The 18090-nt window shown below is 49.3% G+C and overlaps 1 protein-coding gene across 1 annotated transcript; it reads left to right on the forward strand.

Moving 5' to 3' along the window:
* Nucleotides 1–360: 360 nt before the first annotated feature.
* Nucleotides 361–13885, forward strand: LOC147645449 (uncharacterized). The gene is made up of 15 exons (XM_086874610.1): nt 361–753; nt 2414–2451; nt 2895–3026; nt 4509–4643; nt 4916–5257; nt 5704–5793; nt 6193–6367; nt 7847–7910; nt 8607–8655; nt 9034–9146; nt 9739–9856; nt 10280–10379; nt 10844–11040; nt 12390–12527; nt 13619–13885. Exons 1-15 carry the CDS (start codon nt 477–479, stop codon nt 13745–13747), a joined length of 2097 nt encoding a protein of 698 aa, XP_086730736.1. The 5' UTR covers nt 361–476; the 3' UTR covers nt 13748–13885.
* Nucleotides 13886–18090: the final 4205 nt, after the last annotated feature.

Here is an 18090-nt window from a genome sequence, read left to right on the forward strand (position 1 = left end):
CTTTCACCTTTGCCAAGTTCTGCTGCACTGTGTCTGCTTTTCACCCAATACACTGCTAGCTCACCTACACACATGTGCTTCTTAGGATAATATTTAGATTCATAGCTTACTCTATAAAATCACACAATTACAGTTGAAATCTCTCCACCATCTCACTCATTGCAGTTTTTTATTTACTTATGGCATATTCTTACTTGCAGCTATAGGAACATAAGCTTATGAATTCTCAACTAAACGTCTGTGAACCTTTAGCATTGCATGAACCCAAGCTCCTTCCAAGGCTGTCAATCAAACCCTTCAGTATCTGTGGAAGTTTCTGTCTTTCCATTTCCCACAGCCCAGCAAAGGATTTGTGACACTTTGTGACAGAGGAGAAGCTCCCAGGCAATTTTGTGTTTGCTGTAGGGAAGGTTGGGTTGCTCTGCATCAATTCCCAGAGCAGCGCAGAGCATTGGCTTTGTGATGTCAGGGCATGGATGCCACCTTGTCGTGGTGACATCCCAAGGTTGCCTTGGTGCACGGAAGGCCTCAGGGTCAGAGCAGCTCTTGGGCTTGCTCAGTGCAGGAGCATCCTCCTGCTTGAGGCGTTTGTCAGTGGGCAGCTGCACACTGACAGGAGCCCTGTTTGTTTTTGTTGTGGAGCAGAGTGTGCAAACTGGCACAGCAGTGCTACAGTGATGGAGCAGCTCGCTGTTGCCGTTTGCGCCATTTATGGCATTGGCTATGCCGGCTATTACCTCACCAACCTGGCACGTAAGTAGAGGTTTTCCCTGGCTGGAACCTGAGCTGGCTTTTGTAGGTCTCCCTGCTCTTTCTTAGTGACCGGGTTGCTATTGAAACACAAAGACCATGAGGATGCCCCTGGTTTGGTAAAGCTCCTGTCAACACCTTCAGCAAAACACGGGGTGTCTGTAGCCAGGGGGCTGCGGGCAGCATTTGCAGGGCTTCTGTTCCCTCCACGGGAGAGCCTGTGGCAGCAGAGTCTGGCATTTCCTCACTTTGCTGGCTCAATCTCTTGGGGTGACTTTACTTTTAAGATAGCTCTGAGAGCTCGGGAAGTTGAAACTGCTGGAGGCTGATGGGAGTTTTTTCTCCTGACTAATTCCTGGCCATGGGTGAGAATTGGCAGCGGTTTTAACTATTGAGAAGTGAGATCAACCTGTGAACACCACCTGAAGATGTGAGGCCAGGAATTTCTTGCTCTTTTTGGTTTCTGGCTTCTGACGAGGTCACAGGGCTCTGTCTCGGCCTCCTCCCCCCCTCCAGGCCGGACAAGGCTGCAGAGGGCGGGGTGGGGGGAGAAGCGGAGCCGGCCAGCCTGACTTGGTTTGCAGTTTCTGCCACTGAACTGAAACCTGACACCATCAACATCTGCAGCTTTAGCAAGATTTTAACTCTTTTACTACCTGCATGAGACTTGCAGATTAATCCTTTTGTCCCAGAGAGAGAGAGAGAGGGAGTGATCAACCATCAACCCATCAAAGAGAGTGAAGAAACAAATTAAATTGAGAGGGGGAAGAGAAATAAGGAGATGCTTTAATAAGCTGAAATATTTTTCTGTTAAAGCTGGAGATGGACAGTAATGTTCTGAAAAAAACTCCTTTAATTCATGACAGAGTATATTGGGAGGAATGGAGTGTTTCCAAGTGTGGATTTTGAGCAAATGATGAAGTAGTTGTGACACTGTGAGATGCTGGAACAGAGGGGGAGAAGTAAGAGTTGAAGATTTGTGGCTTTTAAGAAGTAAAAAGAGAAAACTTCTGTTTCCAGGAGGCCTCACAAAAACAGATAGAGAACTTTTGCCTTTGAATAACTCATTCATAAAAATGACATCCCTAGACTCATGACCCATAACACACCTCAGAGTGATGGCAAATGGGAGGAGACAACTGATGGCAGATTTCAGGGCAGCTGGCATCAGAGAAATAGAAAGCTATGAAGAAAAATAGTTTTCATGTGAAAAACTCCATAGATAGCAGAAGAAGACTTTTGTTTCTCTACAAAGACTGATGAAAAGACTCCAGCAGGAATTGGGACTGTTGTAAACACCAAAGATCCAAAGTTTTTTGTCTCCATGTTGTCATGTAAACAAGGGAATGGTTGGGTAGTGGGGGAGAAAAGGGTTGTTCTGGAAGTTTCATTCTGGTTTCTTATTCTTGTAGTTTTTGTAAATAAACTTTCTTTATTCCATTTAAGTTTTAAGCTTGTTTTGCTCTTGTTCTAATCCATATCTCACAGCAAGAAATAAGTAAGTTTTCTAGTGATTTTTTAGTTGCTGCTTTAAACCACACCAGTCAAGCAGGACACCTTTGAAAATGCAGACTGGGAGATCTTCTCAGATGCTGCTCTAAATAGGCCACGGTTCTCTCCAGTTTTCTCAAAGAATTTGGTTCATTTTCCTTGCCCACTGCAGGTCATCTGAGCCGTGTGTTCAGAGGTGCCGATCCTGAGGTGAGTCAGAAAGGAACATTTGATGCTCCTGGTGTTTCAGAACTGTGCAGGGAACTGTGAGCTTGGCCTGTGGCAGTAGAGTGCAGAGGGCCAGCTGGGTGGGCTGAAAGAAGATCCATTTCCATGTTTACAACAGCAATAGCAAAGGCATTGTTGGCTATTTCCTAATTTTCCATTGCAGAGCTTTAAAAGAACTCAAAGCTCAGATTTGCAGAGAGAACGTTGATTGCTGATAGTAGCCAGGGTGAACTCTCTAATTCAGAGCTATGTGCAGCCTGGCTGAATTAACCCATTTTAATTTACTTGGAGAGACTTAGAATCCCATTGCTATCAAAGCTGATGATTTGTGCTTGGTAGAGCTGGTTGTAGAAATAGAGCTGAATAGAAATAAGGTTCTAAATGATAGGGAGCTGCCTGTCCCTAACTCCACCATCTGTCCACAGAGCCCAGAAGCAAGAGCAGACTCTGCTGTGGCTCCCTCTGCTCCTGGAGAAGAGGCCAAAGAGGAGCAAAATGAGCAAAAGGAGCACGAGCCTCCAGCTGTGGTCACAGCCCAGCCTGACCATGCCCAGACAGTAAGTGCCAGTGCTGGGTGCTGCTGTCTTTAGTGCAAGGCAGAGCTGCAAGTTTCTGAGCAGCCAGCACTTGCTGTTGCTGGCTGAGGATGCTGAGTGCTGGAGTCCTGCCAGCACCCAGCCATTCCCCCATCCCGTGGCAGCTGGAAATTGGGCTTTGAGCCGTCGTGCTGAGGCCCCAAAGCGCTGCTGCCTGCGGGTGAGCAGCTGGCTGCTTGGCTCAGGGAAGCTCTGTCTCTTGGCTTCTGCCAAGCCATGGCCAAGGGCTCACACGGCATTTCTGGGGCTCACAGGGCTTGCTTTGTTTGCTGTCCCTTTTTGGAAACCTCTGGATGACCTGGAGAAGTGTTCTGCAGTTTTCTGGAGTAATTCTTCACTTCTGCGGAGTCTTTTAGGCCACCTGTCTTTTGGCTTTTGATAAGCTGCAAGGAGATGATTGTGTTGTCCATGAAGCTGTGGCCGGCCATTCTTGTCCTGTGTGGCCAAAGAAACAAACTGCGTAGTTCTGAACCCTTCTTCTGAGGCAAAATCCACAAGTGGCAAGTTTCTCTTGATACGTTTTGTGGTGAAGTCTGCAGCTTTGGAAACTGCATTGGAGCCTAGTGTGGGGGCAAAGCTGCAAGTCCTTGAGTGCTGTCTTGTGTTGCTAAGAACCCCTTTAGAGATGGTTGTTTTTTCTCCTCAGAGCTGTTTTCCTCCTCCTGCCTCTTCTGTCCTGACACTCCCTGTTTAACCTATACATTTCTGCCTGTCCTAGTGAGGTGGGAGAATTCCATGGTTTAGGTGGTTTTTGGTGACTTTGGTCATACATGCATTACATGACCCATGGCTTCCTTCACTGGCATCCCTAGGGGTGTGTCAATTAATTTGTTGGTGGGGCCTTTTGAGGATCTCTGTCAGTGCCACTCAGAATTCTCAGCTGACAAAAGAGGGAGGAGAAACACCTTGGTCCTCTTCCATATCCTGAGGTGGCCATAGAGGCTCTCTGACCTGCAGCAGAGGATCAAATTGCACACATCCTTGTCTCCTGAATGAGCAGGATTTCTAACAAGAGTGTAGATGTCAGAGGGGCAGGAGTGGCAGGGCAGGCCTGAAAAGAACATGAACTCCAGCAGTGTCTCTCCCAAGGGGTGAGCTCACCCAGGAAGCCCCTGCAGAGCCAGGATGGAGCTGTGGGACAGGGCTGGCTGTCGGTCACTAGGGAGAGACAAGCAGGACACAGCAGAAGGGGAGGGAGGCCCTTGAGAAATGCCCCACATTTCCTGTCAGCTGCCCAAGAGTCTGTTGGAGATTCAGTGCCAGATGGGCCCTGATTGCACTGCCAGGGTCACTTTGGAATCTGTGCTTCCCCATGGGCAGAGAACAAGGCAGGAGAGCAGCAGCACTGAGCTTTGGGAACGTGGGAGCCCATCAGTCTTTGAGTCTTGGCCCACAAATGTTGGATGAGAAGCTGAAGCCCATCTTCTCTTGCTTTCTCTGCAGGTCCATCCAGAGAAAGAGCAGGAGCAGATTGTTTTATCAGGACGGCCGTGCCAGCCTGAGGGAGAGCTGTTCCCAGCCCAAGAGCAGGAAGAGCAGCTGGGGCAGCAGGTGGAAGAGCCACTGGAGAATGGCCAGGTAAGCCTGACCCAGCAGGGGACAGAGTGAAGGGCAGGAAGAGGGGCATAAAACGCAGCTCTTGGGACTGAGCAGGCCACGAGTGCCAGAGGCCCTGAAAGCAAAGAGCCTCTGCAGAGATCAGCAGCGGGACAGGAGGTTACAGTGGAAGCAGAGGTGGGTAGGGAAGCAGAAAGAAGTGACTGAATGAGTGTGATTTTGAGGCTGAAACTGAGGAAGAAGCTGAGCCTGAAGGCAGCTCCCAGGCACTTGCTCTCCATTTGTGTGTACAGAACATCGAGGCAGAGCCCCAAGCAGAGCTGCCCGAAGCTCCGAGGGCCATCATGGCAGTGAAGAGGAGGCCTGAGGAAGACAGAAGCATCAAAGAGGAGATGAATCTCCCCTGGCAGAGAGGAAATCAACAGAACCAGGTGAGTGAAAGTGTGGCCGACACTCCACTCATGGAAATTCCTCTCTGTCATTCTTCACAGGCCTCTAATGAGGAGCTTCTGGCAGAGCTGCAGGAAACTGAGGCTAGGATCAGGGCAAGGGAGGAGAGGCTGGAGGAAGAAAGAAGAATAATCGAAGAGAAATTCCATCTCCTCGCTCAGCAGCAAGAGGCTCTAGAAAATCGAGTGAGTGAAAGAGCAATAGGCACAGCAGTCACTGCAGTCTGGTGCTTTCTGCCCTTCTTGCCTTTCCTCTGCAGAGCAGCAGGGGGCTGGGCTGATGCCTCTCAGTGCCATCCTGCTGTAGTGTCTATCCCAGCTGCTTGGAAGGACATTTCCTGCTGTGCTCAATCTCAGCTGCTGCACTGGACAGTGGCACCAGTCATTTGCCCCTTTTGCCAGCACTCATCTCAAGGGATTCCTGCTGGCCTGCTCCTGCTCTCCTTGTTTCTTCAGGGCTTTTTGCAAGTGAACACAGTCCCCCAGACAGATTTGGAATACAAGCTGCAAGCTGTCTGTATCCCTTGGTGAATCTGCTGCTGTCCTGCTCTTTCCCTTTGCTCACAGTCAATGAGCCTTGGCACACAGGGACAAGCTGTGGTCTCTGACTGCTTTGTTCTCTTTGACTTGAGGTGGATGTGTTGATATCTCACCTGGCAGCCTGCGAAGGCTTCCAGCAAATGCCTGCTGATGAAGAGCCCCAAGGTCGGCGGGAGGCACAGGTACTGTCCCAAGCACAAGTGCTGCAGGCTGAGCACCTTCTGAAGATGGTGCAGGAAAAGAGGACTGAGGGGGAGGAGCTCCAACATTAGAACAAGGAGCTGCAAATGTGTCTGCAGCCCTTGGAGGGGGAAAGGGATCCGTGGGAGGAAGTGCAATGGTCGTTGTTGCAGTCATCCTTCAGAAAATCCAGGAAAATGGAATATGAAACTGGCCATCAACTTCATTAAAACCAACCTTGGGTTTTGACCATTTAGTTCCAGAAGTGGGCATCCAAAAAATCCAGTTGATGAGCTTTGCATGTGGCTAACAGCAACTTCCTAAGGGCTTGCATTTGAAAAGGGAACTCGGGGTAATCTCTGCCAGCCAGCTTCCTGACACAAACTCCTTTCTTCTCGCAGATCTACACAGGCTCTTCCATTCAATCTGCTGCAGCAGCAGCAGCAGCAGCAGCATCTAAAGGAGCCTTTGTTGCCGAAGCTGAGCAGTGGAGCCAGGGCAGTTTGTCCATGTCCAGCAGTGACACATCTGCTGCTCAGCTCCAGGAGAGCCAGGGAGACTTCGTGGAGCAACTGAGTACGTCTGGTGTATTTCTTGTCTGAGGGACAGTGTATTGTGTGCACGTGCCAGCAGAGCTGTAGCAAATGATCCTCCTCACTTTGGTGTCCCAGAGACATTTAGGACTCCCCACAGGAACTGCTGTGCTCTGAGGCAGCGAGAGAGCGCTCTGGCTGCTCCTGCTGCCTCTGAGGGCAGCTTGGACTGGCTCGGCTTTGCCTGGCATTCCCTTGCCACTAAAGGCAGAAGCAGGAAATGTTCTTGGATCAGCAGAAGGCTGTGGCCCAGCAAATGATCTATGCAAGTTCTGTGTGCTAGTGGCCAAACTGAACAGAATATTTGATTCCTAAATTCTCCTTAGACTCCAGACTTCCCACCAGTCGTCAGAACCAAAAGACTTCAGAGATATTGATTGGTTTTGTGGTTTTGTCTTTTTGTTGTGGTTCCGTTTTTAGTTTTCAGTTTTTATCCTTTTTGGTTTCAGATTTGGTGTTTTTTGGTAGAGTTTGTTTTTTCTCCATCCTGAAAGAGCTGTTCTGCCCCATGTGTCTTACTGCTGTCATTTTTAGGACTGTTTTTATTGCCTCTACTACATCTACAAGGTTTTTATGAGAATGCTGTATTTTTGTCAGTGAGGACTCCTTTGAAAGAACATCAGGTGACAGCAGAAACAGAGAGCAAGAGATGTTTTCATTGGGCCCACACTGAAGAAACAGATACTTGTATAACAATCTGTAATTAATATCCTAGTTTTATTCTTATAAAGACGTGTCCAAGAGACACATCCATGTGGTGTGATCAGATAAAACAGCACTGCAGGCATTTCTCAGGAGCGAGCCTGCAGCCCCTGTGCTGTGTATTCCTCAGATCCATGGCACTTTTTCATCCCTGATTCCCAGCCATTCCCATGACTCTTAGAATCCTACCTATTGGCCCAAGCCCTGCTCAGATCAGTCTCTGGGAAAACACATCAAGCCCTCTGTGATTCTGCAGCACAACCCATTTAATCTGCTTCTTGCCCATGACAGCTGCCAATGCTGTGCTCTCAGAAAAGACCTGGTGGGGCTGAGAAAAGATCCCAGCTGATTTGGTGTCTACCTTCACCTGCTGGCACACAAAAGGGCCTTGATCTGCACCTGGCTGTGTCTGATCTCCAAGGCAATGCTGGTGTGTCCTGAACGGGGGCCACAGCTTGTCAGGGGCTCAGGCTGGCTGTGTCTTCTTGCCATTGCTTGTCAGTGCTCATGCTTGGCCTTTGCCAGCCTTGTGCTGTGCCCTGCTGTGCTCTCTGCGCTTCATTTCCTTCCAAGGACTGGACAAAATCAGTCTCTCTGCTGCCCATTTGTACTGCACAACTGCCTGTCTTGTTGCTGCTGTGCTTGCTGCCCAGCTGACCACAGAGGGTTCAGAGCCCCAGACAGCGGGGCTGCCTTTGGCATCTCCTGCAAGTTGGGATCTCTGCCTGAAAGTCAGCATCGTGCATTTTGTTTCCCTCAGGGAGAATGGTGAACAACGAAAATCCCGTCACAAAATACATCGAACTGGAAAGTCTTGGCAGCGGGTGAGTCCAACCACAGTCACTTCTACACAGCCATGGGCCAGGTGTTTCCCTGGGGGAATATCCATCAAGTGGGAAGTCAGACAAGTTGTCCACATGTTTAGACAGCGGGCTTAGTCTGCCCCATCTCTCAGTACTGGCCAGAATTTGTCAAGTGTGCTCAGAAGGCATTGTCAAAGACATCTCCATGCTGCCAAGGTCTTGCCTGCAGCAAGGAACAGAACCTGGGAAATCTGCTTGTCTCTCAAGTGTGGGACAGCTCAGGATTCATTTCCTTCGCATTTTTGGATGTCTCCAAATCATCTGGCCACACTAATGAAAGGAGAAGAATCTTGCTTGCCTGAAAGCACAACCTACCCCCAATGAGAGCTGTCAGATAACAGTTCTCAGGAACATTTCTCTCCAAGAGTTTGCTAAAGGAAATACTCCGTGCTCAGGATTAGAATTGCACAGTTTAGAAGCTGATAGCCGAGATGAAGGAATAAGCTGCCTTTTGGAGCTGAGGCAGTAAAGCCCAAGGCTTCAGGAACAGGCCCAGTGCCCAGGCACTTGAGGGGAAAATGCATCATCTGCCTTCTGGCACACCCCTCCTGCAACCTGCAGCTTTTAGGCATTTACAGCTGAGCTCTCCTGTCTGGACTGGCTTCCACTGCAAGATCTAAATGGCTTCTCCTTTCTTTGCTGCTGTTTTGTTTCTAGGGGTTTTGGAGAGGTTTCCAGAGCACTTGACATTGCAACAGGAGGAGAGGTAAATGGCAACAGCCCCTGCAGCCTCTGCTGCTCTCCAGGCCTTTCCCCACTGCTGACAGCTGTGGCTGGAGCTTTGAGTAGAGCTGTGCTGAAAAGGCACAAGAAGCACAGACTGGAGCCAGCCTGCAAATTGCACTTGGAACAGGCTTTGTGGACAAGGCAAATCGCCAGTGGCCACATGTCCTGTAACTGGCCCCCAAGGGAGCAGAGAAATGGGCTGTTGCAATGTCACTTCCTAATTACTCCAGTGATGAGGTCTAATCACAAGGCACTTTGGCACAGCTTGGCTGTGCCATTCCACAATCACTTGCTCCATGTGTGTTGTGGTCTCATGCTACCAATTTTCTCAAATTACTCCTTTTCAATGTCATTTGAGGTGGCCATAAAGAAAATAAATGTGCAAGGAGTGAGTAGGAAGATACTAACCATGAATGAAATCAGGATCATGGAGAGTAATAGGAGTCCCAGGATCGTGAATTACTTAGCCAGGTGAGTGGTCACGGTCCTATCCCTTGAATGTTTGTTTACATACTACAAGCATGAGAGCTTAAAAACCCACTTTGGTCAGTGGCAGGAAATAGAGCTGTTAATGATTATTTCTCTACTTATCTCCAATGGATGGGAAGAGACTGCATTTTGTCTGCATGAATCCACCCTGGCAAATGCAGACTGAACATTGTTCAAAAACCTGCATCAGCCCTATCTTAAGAATTCAATACCTTGTAAGTTCATTGCCTCCACAGTTCTTTGGGCTTGAGTTTTTCAAGTTTCTTAAATGCTGATGAATCATCCAAGAGAGGATTGCCCTTGCATTGTTGCCCCTCTTTTCCATTGCTGTGCATGCCAGGAAGACTAGGTGCTTATTTCCAGAAATGCCATGCGTGACAGGTTTTTTATCTGGGCTCTTCCTAAACTGCCTTTCTCCTTGAGACAGCACAGACTGCAAACACTGCACAGCCTAGAGGCAATGTCTATGCCTTTACTTCTGCCCTTGTCTCCAAGGGACCCAGAAACAAGACTCAAGCAAAAAACCAACCTAGCCGTGCATGTTCACCTGCATGGCCTTGTTGCCTTTTTTCAGTTACCTTGTGCATGAGGAACTCTGGCTGGTGATGGAGTACATGGACGGAGGCACTCTGAGAGATCTCATCGACGAGATTCAAATGTCTGAAGGAGAGATTGCAGCTGTCAGTCGGGAGGTCAGGGATCCCATCTGTGCTTCCAAGGCCTTGAGCTGCATTGTCTGGGAAACAGGGGCTCAGAACGGGAGGGATTTCATGGGCCAGGCTTGGTTTCTGTGCTGCTGCTAGGCTATGGGCAAGCAAGAGCATCTCAAGGGAACTGTCTGCCAGTGCCCCTACACTCACTGGACTCACTTCCTGTACTCTTATCCCCTGCTCTTGTATTCTAGCTCTGTCTCTTGCATTGGCATTTGCAGTTCTCCACTGAGAAAGGTGCTGCTCTGCTACTGTGGGAGCAGCAGGCTCTTGCTCTCAATGGCGCTGTGTTCTGCCATTCCTCCCCATTCCCCTGCAAAGGGAACCTTCCACAGCTGTTTCCTTTCTTGTGCGATGAACTCACAGCACTACTTTTTGCCCCCCTGGTTCTCTTTTGTCTCTCAGTGCCTGCAAGGACTGGATTTTCTTCACTCCAACCACGTGATCCATCGAGATGTCAAGAGCAACAACATCCTTCTCAGAACCGACGGCTCTGTCAAGCTGGGTCAGTGTATTCTTGCTCAGCTTCACCCTTCCAGGAATGGGGGGTGTGGGGCTGCTTTCAGTGACTGCCAGCTCCCCAAAAATGCTGCTGCTGGCAGTGCAGGGGTCCCCCCTGCTGTGGGCTGAAGGCACAGTTGCAGGGTGCACACAGCTATGACAAGGAACCACAAGCAGCCAAGAGTGCTATTGCTCTGTGTGTGTCTGTGTGTGTTCCTTCCAGAGGGAGGGAGCTGCAATCTAAACCTTCAGGGGAACAAAAGGCAGTGCTGGAGGAAGTGTAAGAAATGGGGGGATGTTTGAAATAGCCAATTCATATTTCCTTGGCTAGAGCCCCAAGGAAACAGAGCAGGGAGTGTTGTCCAGGAAATTCAACTGCACATTCTCAAACTTCCACTGGAGAATTCTTTGCCTTGGTTTCCTAATTGACAGTATTAAAATTAAAAGAGTATTTTGCTTTCTCCTCAGCTGATTTTGGCCTTTCTGCTCAGCTCACCCCTGAGCAAAATCAGCGGTGCTCGGTGACCGGGACTCCTTGGTGGATGGCACCTGAAGTGGTGAAGCGTCAACCATATGGCCCCAAAGTGGACGTGTGGTCTTTTGGAATTGTGGCAATTGAAATGGCCGAACAAAAAACTCCTTATGACAGTTTCACTGCTCGATCGGTAAGGAGCAAATACTCTCTGATCCCGCTGTCTTTCTCACCTGTCCCGTGTTCTCTGCTCACTGCACAAAATCCCATGGCCATCTGCTGGAAGTACTTCCACCAAGGCCCCTTCTACAAATGGCCCTGCAGCACATCAGCATCTGCTGGAGCTTTGGTTGCAGCACTGGGGGAACTCAAGCCTTACCTCGCCCAAACCATCTCCATTCTCAGGCAGCATTTTGCTTTGCCTTAGAAGTCATTCCAGCTCTTTTGGCTGTGTAGATGGCCCCAAGAATAGGAAACAAGCATCTCAGAGCTGGTGTTATCTTTCCAGAAACGAAGCAAAGAAACTCAAAGCAAACCAAGTTTCAAAAACAGTGCTTTTGAGAGAAGAGGTGCAGCCCCATTCTTCTCACAGGGAAACTTGCCTGAAACCTGGAGATGAGGCTGTAAAGCCAGAGTCTCTTCTGCTTCTTGTGCAGTGCTGCTGAGACACTCAGTGACCACCTTCTTTCCTAACCCAAGCCACTTTCTCCATATCACCAAGCTGGAGCCTGGTGACGGGGAGAGCCTGCCAAAACCTCCTGTTTGTTTCCTGGCACTTTCTGGGATGGGCACAGCGTTAATGCATTGACTTGAGAATCCAACCAGCACAGGCTTACCACAGGGATGACACTTCTGATTTCACCATGAATATTTTCCTTTTGCCACATAAAGGAACCTGAAACTTTCAGAGTGCTGAGAGACAGAGCTGAAGGTGGCTCCTGTGTACCCAAACAGGCATTTTCAACCCAATACATTTGTGGAGGCATCTTAATGTGTCTGTGTTGAAAATGAGATTCCAAAGGTTTGTTTCCTTCCCTGAGGAACACCTGCTGCATTTCCTTTCTTTTCTTCCAATTACCATCATTTTCAAGAACAGGACAAAAAGCCTGATGAGTTTTGTTTTATGGCAGCTGTGCTTAAGGGACCAACAAGCACTGCAGAGATTCTTTTCTTATAAGAATCCTTGGAATAGTACAGTTAGTTAGAATAGCAAAATCCCTCTTCCAAAAAGGCTGCCAAGCTGCTGGGAATCCTCCAAGAAGGAAACACGTATTTGCTGATGTAGTTGCCACTAACTAGATCAGGCAATGAAATCAGCTGCCAAGGCAAGATCTGCTGGATGTTGGCAAAGCTGTGGCTTTGGGGCTTGGGTTTTTTCATGATACAGGAAAGTCATCATCCAAATGCTACAGGAAAGTCATGTCTGCCTCTCTGCCAGGGCAAAAACTGCCACTGCAGAGTGGAGCTGGAACAATGGGCTCTGGGAGAGCAGTTCCAGATGGGAAAGAAGCAGGTGGAGCCTTGTGTTTCCTTTTTCTCCAGGCTAAATTCCACATAGCCACAGAAGGGAGCCCACAGCTGCGGCAGCCCGAGCAATTCTCGCCTTTGCTGCGTGACTTCCTGAGCTGCTGCCTGCAGAAAGGCGAGGCGCAGCGCTGGTCTGCCAAGGAGCTGCTGCAGGTAAAATGCCAAAAGGGCTGCAGGTGAAACAGTGTCCCAGGGATGGGCTCCTCCTCCACTGAAATCCAAGGCATCAGATGAGCCCCCATCCTCCTCACTTCCAACCTTGGTGCTGTTCAGCTGACAGTGGGGAGCAATCCTAGACTGGGCTGGGCTGGCAGGGAGTGCTGGGTTTTAGCGCTGGCTAAAATCACCAGGGCACTTACTCATTTCTTGCTGGGAGCTCTGGATTAGGAGAAGGGCAAAATTGATTTTATTATCAGGCCCACAAGAATAAGAAAGGTGTCATCTGTGCAGTGAAAGGGTTCAATCTCACCCAGGTCATGGCAGTCACGGTGTTGGATTTCAGGCTGTGCTGGGCCCCTCTCTCTGCCCGGGAGCCGCTGGGAGGGGAGGCTCGGCCTGGAGCCGTCGCTGCACGCCGGGGAGAGGGTTTAGTGTGGGCAAGATGTCAGCAGCCATGGCCTGGCCCAGCCTGGGGCCGGGGTCCTGCAGCCTCCATCCCCCGCCCGGGAGCCGCTGGGCTCTGGCCCGGCCTCCCCCAGGAGCACAGGCCGTGGGCGAGCAGGGCCGGCCTCACCAGAGCTCCGTTACCTTCGGGCTCCGGAAGCAAAGAGGGCCAGTGCCCGGGCTGGTGGTTTTCAAAATGTGCATCATCACAGAGGCACATCTCATTTCTAAATGGTGCAAAATGTTGTCAGTTCTCAGAACTAGCCAGCCATTGGCCTGTCTCAGGCACAGAGGAAGCTCCCAGCAGCTTCTCTCAAAGAAATCACTTCCGTGCGGGGTTTCTTACTTCTTTCTCTAAATGTCAATTCATCTCAAACTAACACACAGGGACATGGAAAGGTCATTTAGACTGTGTCCTGCAATGAGCAGGGACATCTTTCAAGAGATCAGGATACTCACACCTCAGATATTTCCAGGGATGGGCCACCTACCAGCTCTTGGGGCAACCTGTGCCACTCTTGCCCCATGCTCCTGACCTACTCTGACTCAATCCCCATTTCATTTAAAAAGTATTCCCCTGCCTTTAAAGCTCTTAGATTGGAAAATCATGCTTTCTTGTTGTTTTCTTTTCCTTTCTGCAGCATCAATTTATAACATCGGCCATGCCTGGGTCCAGCCTGGCACCTCTCATCCTTGCAGTGAAGAAGTGGAAGGAGGAGGCAGGAATGCAACAATCAATTTATAAACTGTCTTCTCCATGGCCAACTTAGAGTAGGATTATAGAGTAGGACTACAGAGTAGGATTGTAGAATAGGATTATAGAGTAGGATTGTAGTGCAGGATGGTAGGGTAGGTTTGTAGTGTAGGATTGTAGAGTAGGATTTTAAATAAAATTTCTAAAATCTCAACTCCTTTGGAACATTTCTCTCCTTCTGACCCTGTGAGAAAGCTCAACATTTCCTCCTGAATTGTCAGTTTTTTCTTAGAGGTGGAAAGTGACATTGATGGCTTCTTTGGTACAGTTTGTAAGGGGGGAAGGCTCCTCTTCATTCATCCTCTCCAGACCACACTGCCTTTGGAATATGGCCAACTGGCCAAGTTTTGCCCAGCTGTGCCATTTCTATTTGAGGCAGAAACAGCAATGGCATTTGCAGGAAAAACCAAAGGAGGAGCGGTGCAACGCAAACATCCTGTGCAGATGCAGGCTGTGCAGATGTGACTCGAGAGTATTTGGGTTCCTGCCACTTGGATTTGTATCCCTAAGAGAAATCTCCTTGGCTGGAGGAGAGTCTGGCTGAAGAGAGAAAGCAGAAAGAGCAGTGAGGGTGCTGTGCAAGGTCTCCTGTGGTGCAGAGCTGTCAGCGCCTGTGAGGTGAGAGCGGGCCCAGCCTTGGCCAGGCTGGAGCCCCAGCAGAGCCCTGACAGAGCCCAGAGAAGCCTGAGCCTCGGCAGAGGCAGGCTGGAAGGAGGCCCTTGGAGCTGCAAGAGGCAGCAGCCTGGCCCTGGCTGCCTCTTGCTGGCCCCAGGCAAATCCTCCGCTCTCAGAGCCAAGCTGGCAGCTGGCTGCTCCTGAGGGGAAGCGGCGCCGTGCTGGGCACAGCACACACTGGTGCCATGGGCTGTCTGGAGTCTGCACAGGACGAGAGAAAGGCAAAGAGCAGCCCAGGGCTGCTGCCCTGCCTGACCATTGCTGCTCTTGTGCCGCCTGCCCTGGAACTCCTGGCAATGGTCAGCAGTGTGTGCAGCACTCTGGGCACAGGGGGAGGGAGCCGGGCTGCTCCGCAGGCTCCAGCACAGGGCAGTGTCCTTCAGGCACGGCATTTCTGCCAGGGGAACCGAGGCCAGCGTGAGGCACTGACAGCAAGTCAGGGCACATCTGCATGAGCCAGTGCCTCACACAGCTCTGGGACCAAGCGCCTGCAATCCTGGAGCTCTGCACTGAGCCACAGCAAAGGTGTGAAATGCAGAGGGTTTTGCAGAAATATTCAGGGGCACCAGGCCAGCCTGCTTGGCGCTCTCTGGGGCACAGCAAGCACTGTGCAATGCAGCTCGAAGCTGCTGGCAGACAGGGACTATGGGCATGTGCCTGAGGCTTGTTCTTGAGTAGTGATTTGGGAGGGAGCAGAAGGGTCTCAGTAGGCAATTGGTGTTTTCTTCATGAATTGCTGAATGAAAGACACAATGTGGCCTCACACAGCAAGAGAACTTGCAGAACTTACTGACCATAAGTTTGTGTTGAATTCCCAGAAAAGGGAAGTGTTGGAGTGTAACAAAAAGGCCTTTTGAATTCAGGTAGCTCCTGAGCCTTCATCAAAAACAACCACCAGGAGGCTGACAACTACCTCATGTAGAGCCCTGCTGCAAGGGCTTCCACAATCATGGAATTAGAAAATATGAAGCTTAGGAAAGTAGAATGTGCCCATTAAGTTTAAAAAGTTTAAAAGCTTGTCCTGTGCAAAGAATGGACAAGTGAGTTTGTGGTGGAGCTTCCCCCTCACTCCTGGTGTTGAATAAACGAATCCCTGCTCTGCAGGCCCTACACTATGGAGTACTGTTTTCTTGACTGCTATTTGTGCATCATAATCACACTATGCTTTTCACTGTCTTCTTAGAACCTTCCAGGCATAAAGTGAGTAAGACAGTGAGTTGTGTATTGATAGGGCCGAAGAAACATTTCCAAATGCCATCCTGGGAAAGGAAAGGACGTGCAACAGCGCTGGGGAAGAGCGTCCCTCGCACAGCCCTCAGAGCTGCCACCGTGCACAAGATGGCGGCCGGGGCTGAGGCTGTGCCACCGTGCACAAGATGGCGGCCGGGGCTGAGGCTGTGCCACCGTGCACAAGATGGCGGCCGGGGCTGAGGCTGTGCCACCGTGCACAAGATGCCGGCCGGGGCTGAGGCTGTGCCACCATGCACAAGATGCCGGCCGGGGCTGAGGCTGTGCCACCATGCACAAGATGCCGGCCGGGGCTGAGGCTGTGCCTCTCAGAGCGCTCTGCAGCCTCTGCCAGCCCAGCCCCAGCCCCGGAGCAGCGCAGGGCGGGCAGAGCCCCCTTCCAGCCGTCTGCTTCAATGGGCATTGACAGACACCCGGGCCACGCACACAGGCTGACACCTTTGCTCTGTGCACACAAACACGTACCACACACTTGGGAACCTCGGCTGGCAGCATTTTAAGGTGAAAATACAAAGAAACTCCAGGGTTTGAAGGTTTTCAAATAGAATATTTCATTTGCCAATAAAAAGATTAAAAGCAGAAAGGGCCATCCCAGCCTGTTTCTTCCATGCAGGAATAGTGTCACAGTGACTGTGAGCTGATGAAGACGGAGATGGGATTTAATCCAAAGCAGATTGTGCAGTGGGTGCTCACCTGTGATATGTATCCCTCACAGTACCTATTTATTTGGAACACTAGGAAGATTATGAGCCTGGGCAAGATATTAACCCTTTCAATACACGGATGAGACCTACAAACCTTGTTCATCTCTCCAGGGACAGAAAAGAACATAGTAATAACACACAAAAAAAACAACATAAAAACATCAAAGTCAGTAAAAAAAAGAAGTCAAACATTAGATAGAAAAGTAATGAAAAAATGGTAATTGAAACAAAAATATTCTTATAGTAAAGCCATAGAAATAAACAATGATATACAAAATAACTCCTTTAATTAATGAAAAAAGTATAAAAATATATTAAAACTGTAAATCTAAACAAAAGCATCCATTAAAGAAACCAAACACATGTTAAAGTAACTGTTATCCCATAAAAGTTTGAACAGAAAAACAAATAAAAACAATAAAATGCCCTTTGCCCCCAGGGAGAGAAGAAAACTTCTGTTTCCAATGATGATCACAAAAACAAATGAAGAGAACCTTTGCCTTCAAACAACTCATCCTTAAAATAAAACCCCATGAATTCATAATCCATTGACACACCTCTAGGAGGGCTGTAAAAATCAGGAAAATGTCACGACAGAAAAATTTCTTCCCAGGCGGCTGCTATTTGTAAAAATGAAAAAGCACAAAAAAATCCATTCCTTGTAAAAAAGCCTCCATGACAAAACAGGAAAAAACTTATCTCCCTACAAAAACTAATACAAAACTATTGTGTAATTAATACTGTGTTAACATCCCAAGTTCTATCTCTACAGTGTCAGGAAAAAAAAAAAAGGAGAGGAAAGGCGTTCTGAAAGTTTTATTAGAGTTTCTCATTCTTGTAGTCCTGTTAATAAAGTTCCTTTATTCCTTCTAAGTTTTAAGCCTATTTTGCCCTTCTCCTAATCCATATCTCACAGTGAGAAATGAGTAAGTGCCCTGGAGATTTCAGCCAGCGCTAAACCCACTATATTATTTAGTGCTTTAGCCAAAAATCTCAAATTAGCGAATCTAAGCCATCACTGCACCAGGCTGAAGCTGAGGATCCCCAGCCAAGCTCAGAGGGAGGAGAACACAGCATTTGTGGGATCCTTTCCAGTCTGACTTGCTTCAGCTGGAGCCTGGGGGAGGAGAGAGCAGGAGAAGGGTTGGCTGAGTCCTCTCCCCTCTGCCTTGCCCTTCTCTGCTGGATCCTCAGTTCATCCCACACCCACCCCAAGACTCCATCCCCATCCTACTGGTGCTGACGGGATTAAAGGAGATAAAGAGGAGATAAAAAAGATAGAGAGGAGAGAAAAAGAGAAGTTTAAATGCAGTTTAAATATGAAAGAAATGCATATGTTAGTGAGTGCTGAGAGTTGAAAGGGAGCTGAAGGGTTTGGGAAGGGCCAGGAGCCCGTGAAGGGCTCAGGAGCTGCTGCTGCCGGGAGGGAGGAAATGCACCAATGGCTCCCAGCAGAGTCTGTGCTTTGAGGCTCTTTCCCAAACAGCTGCAGGAGGGAAAGCAGCTGAGTTTGGAGGAAGAGTTTTCTGCTGAGGTTTCCTGTTTGGAGCTGTCACAAGCTTGAGCTGCTCAAGGGAAACGCGGCTCTGCTTCCAGCAGGGCCCAACTGCCCGGGAGCACAACTTGGTTCCCCGGCCCTGAGCCAACGGGCAGCAGCAGCTTCTGTTCCCTCCTGGCTCTTGTGTCATTTCCAGCAGCACAAGACACACCAAGAAAAGCTCCTCCAGAACAT

This window comes from Cyanistes caeruleus, unplaced genomic scaffold, assembly GCF_971803275.1.
Source record: "Cyanistes caeruleus unplaced genomic scaffold, bCyaCae1.hap1.1 HAP1_SCAFFOLD_303, whole genome shotgun sequence".
NCBI lineage: Eukaryota > Metazoa > Chordata > Aves > Passeriformes > Paridae > Cyanistes > Cyanistes caeruleus.